Source organism: Buceros rhinoceros, unplaced genomic scaffold, assembly GCF_000710305.1.
Source record: "Buceros rhinoceros silvestris isolate BGI_N320 unplaced genomic scaffold, ASM71030v1 scaffold19523, whole genome shotgun sequence".
Classification (NCBI taxonomy): Eukaryota; Metazoa; Chordata; class Aves; order Bucerotiformes; family Bucerotidae; genus Buceros; species Buceros rhinoceros.
The window spans coordinates 58320-66007 of NW_010404451.1; the positions used below are offsets into that span (position 1 = coordinate 58320).

Here is a 7688-nt window from a genome sequence, read left to right on the forward strand (position 1 = left end):
GTCAGGGACACCCAAAATAACTATTACATCTCTGAAATTCCTTGAAAGTTTGAACACGGCCCAAGAATCCAGCATCACACTTTTCTGTCTGAATACATTCTTCTGTTCTGGATGTGATTTTGACTACAAAGGGCTAGATTATCTTCCGGTGAATAACTATGGAGACTTACTGAAACCATGATCGGAACGACTTTCATCAAAAAGAGGACTCGACGCCCAGTTCCTGCCATGCAGCTATATAGAATACAACATATGTATATATACACACTTATGGGTATGTTCACAGATACATTTGTGTGTGTACATCCACATGTGCAAAAGCTTTTATCTTACCAACAGCTAATAGCTGGGAAAACGATCTGCGTAACAAGTGAAAAACAGATTATAGAAAAGACAACAGAAGAAGGTGAAGAGCATTTTATTTCATTACGTTTAAATTAGTGGCCGTAGAAGATGACGGATTTTTTTAGCTCTGGCAATAGAAGGCATAGACTGAAGCAATGACAAGGCAGTATGAACACACGCTACGGCAACAGCAGCCTCAACGGAATAGCTAAGTGGCAGGAGAACAGCTCAGTGTGACAGAGTCTTCTAAAATACTTGCAAAACGTAATGCAGTCTTACAGGCAATGTCGTAGCATTAAACCCAACATTGGTTGGGGTTTGGGGTTTTTTGTTTGTTTGTTTTACTTGAAAAAACCCCAAAACTTTAACATAGAGTTTAAAAGCCTGCTTTTTTTCAGACTGTATTACAGGCAACTGCACTGGAGCCTTCAGTTAAATATCTTCGGCATAAAACTCTTAGCTTTGCTAAGGTGTGTATTGTACCTCTAACAGTCTGGGGAACCTGCCTAGGTGGACTCCCACCATGTTACGTGATATGGTCCACTTGGAACAGGAAGCCTGCCTGCCTCGAGTGCGCTCTCCGCACTGAAGATTGGAAAGCGAGAGCAGAACCTCTTTCATTGAATGAGTGGAAGAGCAAAGAATTGAGAAGCAGAAAGGATTCCATTATCACAGAGAAAGCATCACCTACAGAAGAGAATCAGGAGAAGAACTAAAAAGATCAAAGACATAGATGAATTTTAAGGAAACCAAGACAAGGACATAGAAGTCAGTGGATTTTTGGTTGACTGTCCATTATTGAGTTGAAAATATTTGATTAAAAAGAACCAGCAAAGCCTCTGTACTATCATGTGTTCTTGGAAGGACACAAAAAAAAGAAAAATCAAAGCACATCCAGAACTGTAGTTATCGAACAGAGTATTCCAGCATCAATTTTTTTCTAATTAACCTACACAGGTTTCCGCAGACACAGTAGAATCTATACTTCTGGTCCACATACTGTACCTGAACATAAAGCAAGTTAAGCTGAACAGGATCTCTCGAGTCTACATTCTGGTCTGAATAAAAGAACTTTCGTCTCAACAGCAGTGTTTCATTTTCATCTACTCCTTGCTCTCTAAACGTTCGGCTGTGATCTAGCCAATTTACTGTAAGAGAACCACAGACATGACCAGTGTTAAATACGCAGCGCTGCCAGCATTAAAAAGTGTTCTAAAAATCATGCGATAATTGGCATGTCCACCACAGGGGGAAACTCCACAAAAATGCTGCTTTCATTTCTGTTTCTAGTCATCAGTGTTGAAGGTTGCTACAAGTAAGAGTTGAAGAACATCACTGTTGAGAAACAAGAATTTACTACAGCACAGAACACCATTATTATTGTTGAAAAAACTACTATAGTAACATTTTAACACTAAATTTACATCTCCAGTTTCATTACAAAATTATGTAAATGTTTACCACATTTTCCACCTAAAACCAACTGTTCTGTTTACTTTTCTTATCCCTGAATAAAATTTGAAAATATCTTCCTGCCATTTATTTCGATGCCTTAATGTAAACCTGAAAAAAAAAAAGTTCCTACAACTTTACACATAAAACAAATCAAATGCTGTCTTGGTTCTTTGGCAAACTCCATTTACACTTGTAATTTAAACCTTCAAAGACCAAACTACTTTTTGGTGGCTTTCAGTAGGCATCAGTATTTAGATATCCAAATTCAATGAAGGGGAGAAAATGGTCATTATAGAAATGACCCTCCACACTTTAGTTACAACTCTCCTACCAAAAACGCAAGAAAAAACACTTCAAAAGACACACTAACTCATAGCTAGAGGTAACAACTTGTCTACTCACCTAATCTTAAAAATACTCAGCAGTGGACAACGTATATATAAAAGGATGCAAAATACAGGTGAGGATCAACTGAGACACACTGAAGAATCTAAAAGCGTGCTCCTGTATGGGTCTTCTTGCCCTACACTGTGGAACTTACTAACTGAAGATTTATCCTGGAAAATACTACTCACAATCATCATCTGTATGAAGCTTTGCCTTCAGTTTTTCCATTTTTCTTTCATCACGCAACAACGTCCTATCTTTCTTAAGCGTTCCTGTACTTTCCTCTTTCTTCTCTTCAATGCTCTCCTGGATTAAGGAATATTCCTCATAATTGGTTATTCCTGGAATTATAAATAAATACAGTGCTTGTAACAACAAAAAAGTAATGCATTTTAGGATGGATGATGTATTTTTCCTGTATTAAAATATCAAGGTGCAGTTTCAAGTACACTAAAGATGTTTCAGATTAAATGGTAAAACATAGTATAGGGAAGGAGATCCCAAGACTAATCTACAGCTTCTGCACGCAGGACACCTCTCCAACATCTGGCATTATCCTTCAAATACATCATTCCTTTGCCATATATTGCATTTGCCACTTTCAGAAATATATTAATTTTTTTTTTATCTATCAAGAGAAGATGCCAGTTTAAAAAAGCAATGGAATTTAAACTAGCAGTTAATTCCAGAATGGAGATACGCCATGATAAATCTCCTTTCATGGATGTCTACAATTGCCTCCTGAGAACTAAGTCATTTCAGTTTGCCCACGATGTGTAGACTAAATATGGCAGAGGAGACTGAGGAATAAAAGCCACGTGAAATATATGAATTTTTTTAGGGTTTTAAAACTCAACTCCTCCTATGCATTTTACAGGAAACTAAATCCAAAACAGGTCACAACATTTAACATACATGCTAAGTTGCTCTCAGTCTTTAGTCTGACTTCTTTAGTCTGCTTGGTTTTTCCCACTGTTTGGTAAAGCATGCTTATGTTACACAAAAAAGCAACTGAAATGCTCACCTACATGACCACATTCATGAAAATAAGTCAAACTAATTTTTGAAGTAAATTAGTTACGGCACGTTACAATCCAGCATAAAAACATTCAAATAAAATTGAAATGGATTAATTTAAATTTAGCTTAATTCACTTTCCAAGTAAATGAATCCAAATCAAATTAAAGCTACTTTAATTTTAAATAAGAATTAAGCAAGGGTTTAAGATGATTTAAACTAATCCATGTTGGATTTATAGTTAAATATGAATTAGTTTCCCAAAATGTCTCTATTTAGATAAATAAAGACAGACTGTAACCAATATCACACATTTTTGACCAGCTGCTCTGGATGGCTTCCATATGTTGTTTCACAAATGATGCGGTACTGGGATCGACTCTTAATCACACAACATAGAGCCTTAAGTTCAGGTGTATTTTAACGTTAACAGTATTTATCTTTTATCCCATTAAAATTAAGTACAAATTTAGTTCCATTTCTCTACTACATAGCAGGAAAGCATGTGTAATTGTAACATATAATTAAAAAAATTTATAACTGTCCTGTCAGAAAACATTGTGCCTTCAACTGCTGAATACTGAAGTTTATGGATATACCTAACCCTCTACCATCTTTCATAAAACCTGGACAAGAGATTTCAAAGAAGCATTTGGTAAATGGTAACTGACAACAAATTCAAAATTTAAACGTGTCTATTTCTACCCAGTAACGTAAAATCCTAAAAATCAAGATGCACACATGGTAGAAAACCAAATTCTTAAGCATGTGGGTCCCAAAAATCTTACCTATCCTGCTGCAAATGGTAACCAGCAATTCACCAACTGTTTTAGAATCATCCACCATAACTGTTTTCACTGAACCATCCAACATACGTATTTTCTGAGGCCTCTGTTTCTTTTTGTACTCCAGTATATCCTAGGAAATAAACAAAACTTTTTCTAAATGCTTTTGGAAGCCACTACAAGCCACTAACTTAGATGCCTAAAACAGGATTCTCTCTCCAACCCGAGTTGGATTTTTCCTTTGTTACAGTATATACAAACTCACTCACGTAACAGACTTGAGAAGCAACTACCTTCAGTTCTGCCAATGTCATTTTTCAAGAACTTGTCCTAGCTGGCGAGACCAAACCCTGGACCGGGCAGGCTAGACCAAAGTACCTTTGTGCTACAGAAACTACTTTAGCCTTTAAAAAGGGTAGCAATGCCTTTTGGTGGTGAACAAGCTGGCCATAACGTCAGCAAGTATGACCTCATCATCTTTAGTACACAAGAAGCTACACTATAATGCAAGGTCACCCCAAAAAGAAGTTTTGTAGTAAGCTTTATCTTTCTGTTAATCATTCTGTGAAGACACTATTGGTCACAGTAGCTCAGAGTCACAACCAGACACAAGAAATAAAACTAACTACTGAGGCCCAGCAAGGAGGAGAAGCAGACCAATTTCAGGAACAGACTCGAGACCCTCCTAGGCCTCCAAATGCTAAGCATTCTTCTTGCTACTCGGGAAAAAAGTTTTCAGAAAACGAGTGATGAAAGAAGCAACAGACTTGCACCATACCCCATTTCTCAACATGTAATAATCCAGCGTTCTTCCAGCCTCCAGCCATATACCTTTTCGAGGATCATCATCTGACAAGAACAATCCATAGTCAGCGGCTGTGGAACAGAAAAGACAGAGATTCATTGACAAATATCAAACCTAATAAAGCCAACATGGTTTTATTCAATGTTATTCAGCTCCAGGGTTAAGCTCTCATTATCCTCCGTTCGTTTTCTGTGCTTCAGAAAATATTTAGCTTAGCAGCAGATAGCAGGGTAGATCAGGCTTTGTAGAAGACTTGAACAATAGCTTCACTAATCAAATTACACATCTGCTGTGTAATTTGTATTATATTTGTAATTGCTCCTCTTCAAGATGACCTTTTTTAAGTGCTCATAGGTCCTGCTTTGGAATCAACTAACTAGAAATACAAGTAGTTTGGGCTTAACCACAGGGTACTATTTCAAGCAGTAGCTCCATTTAAAAATAACATATAGTTTGTTTCCAATTCTTCACAGACTGAGTTTATGCTCAACTTCAGACTCTTTTTAGTAGGATGCTTTAGGTTTAGGCATTTGAAAAAAAAAATGCAAGGCTTCTAGAACTATATCCATAACAACATTCTTGGGAAAAACTTGCATCTTATTGTAGGCTAAACATATGTCAATTGACTCTTTCAGAATCACAAGGAAATTATAAAACTTTCATTGTCACAGAACAAATGCAGACTTAGGCTTCAAAGACTAAACTCCACGTACACAAAATGAAAGACCCTGACACTCAACTTAAGCTCCATCTACACGCATGAAGAATTGACATAGAGCCCCTTTCGCTATCACCAAGTGAACGACTGTTCATCAGCTGAGCCTGCTCTAACTGCAGGTCTACAGCTGAAGCTAACAGCTTTGTTCATACGAGCCGGCCAGCTGTGCGGGTGCAGCCTCTTAAAACAGCTCAGTGCAGGGGCCTTGTTTACTCTCAGCCACGTGCTGGAATCTGCTGAGTGTAAGTCAGGTACAAACAGCTACATTTTTTGTATGATGTTTCATCTTTAGACGTCATGCATGGCAACAATTTACATTTAACAGCATTCACTTTTAACAGGTTAGTACTCATGCGAGTATATGGAAGACCCTACACTCAAGTGATGAAAGCGTAACTGACTTAGATACATAATTCAAGGGAAGTATCCTTCCAAAAACAGTAGGAAAAGCTTTTCTTGACAACCTTCATTAAAACTTCGACAGGCCAAGTGATCCACGCATACAGAGATATTTATGACAAAAATTCAATAGAGAAGCAGTTACGTAAAATTTTTTTAATTTGTGCCTATAAATAGGTGGTGACCTTTAGAAGCACACAAAGTGCTTTGCACAGAGGACAGAATTACCAGGGAAGCACGGACTACTCTGATACTCATTTCTGGGGGTGCCCTCTAGTAATGAAATAGTAGTAGCTCTACTATTTGCATCCTCACATCACAGTAACTTTTGTGCCAGCATGTCAGCTTATTGGAGCAGTGAAATGTGCGCCGTGGACAGTCATAATGCTGGACACCTACATTTTCTGTTGTGCAGGAACTAGTCTGAACAGGTTGTACCGCACCACAGGGAGTCTCCTGAACTAACAGGCAAACACGCACGTTTTAACACCCACAAAGAAGGGGAAAGGATATGTTAGTAACCTTCTTCCTGTGCATCACTCAGCTTCATCTACTTGTCTGAAGTTCGTCATTGCACTGCAATCACGTATACAGGAAAAGCCCTGTTGTATAATCCGAGCAGAGTTCTAGGGTTTTTTAACGAGGTTCATGGTGTTCAGTGGTATTTATCACTCTCTGAATTCAACAGCTGTTCAAAATCACTGCCTTGAGAAATGTGTATGGTAAAAATGCACAGCTTGCGTCTGAAAATTGAAGCTCTATAGCTAGACCTCCTCAGGACTCCTGGAAAGGAGAAGCATTTCTAAATAACGCTGATATAGTCCATTACTGGTAAGTTTTTCAGAGACAGTTACATTTTATCAACACGTAGCCGTGTTGTGAATATGGTATGCACTGCATGGTGATGCTTTAGTTAGTGACCAGTTTCAAACACTTCCCTCTGCACAGTTTGGAGATGTCCAGCCATTCTTCTAATACATCTTGTCCCTTTCTTTGCAGAAGCACAAAATAAGTCTGTGCAGATTTTCCTAGAAAGCATTGCCACAAACATTGCTTAAAGAGACGGTACCACAAAAATTGCTCCAAGCTGGGGGGTGGGGTGTGGGGGATCACTTTTCAGGCAAACAAGCAACTTGAAAAGTCGAAGTTCCACAGAAAAGCATCCTGCATCCTTTGTAGAAACACTTCTGTCAGGACGGAAGGAATTAAAAAAGATGCAGCTACCGTCTGTCACTCAAAAATCTGTTTGCACTTTGTGCCTTCCACTCCTGAGCCTTATAATTTAAACAAAAAAAGCAAATCCTTCAACCTGAAAGACAAGTGGAAGAACAGAACAGCGTGAAAAAAACCCACGAGTCTGTGAAATGACTACAGACAATTACAGGAACTGACCTTGCCCTGTTTGAGCCTCTGGCACTCGTTCACGAATAATTCTACAGGCATCATATACTGCAGTGGATGGTTCAAACTGCATTGTCTTCACTACATTACAGTGGCGGACACAGATCTTCAAGGAAAGAGCCACCATGGTGCCGAGCACTTGCAAGTTCCTCCTACAGTATCTGAAAAAGCAGTAAAGATATTATTTTTCCATTTAATGCTTTAACAGACTCCGCATTTCATTAAAAACAAATTAGTCAAGTAGAATTACGTGACTTCAAATGCAGTTCTGTATATGAAGTCATCATCCAGCTAGAAACTATACAAAACATGTCTTTTTCTTGACATACTGGGAATTCATTTTCCAAAGACTTGAATACACGTGAAGTTTGATTCT

General features: G+C 38.2%; 1 protein-coding gene across 1 annotated transcript in view; it reads right to left on the bottom strand.

Annotated features, from left to right (window-relative positions):
• LOC104491049 (talin-2) overlaps positions 1-7439 on the bottom strand; it is a 64792-nt gene extending 57353 nt beyond the window's left edge. Inside the window, exons 1-5 of the mRNA XM_010133407.1 lie at positions 7304-7439; positions 4768-4865; positions 3993-4122; positions 2376-2528; positions 1351-1493 (exon numbers count right to left, since the gene is read on the bottom strand). Coding sequence (XP_010131709.1) covers positions 1351-1493; positions 2376-2528; positions 3993-4122; positions 4768-4865; positions 7304-7439 — 660 coding nt within the window. The remainder of the gene's footprint in view (positions 1-1350; positions 1494-2375; positions 2529-3992; positions 4123-4767; positions 4866-7303) is intronic.
• Positions 7440-7688: the final 249 nt, after the last annotated feature.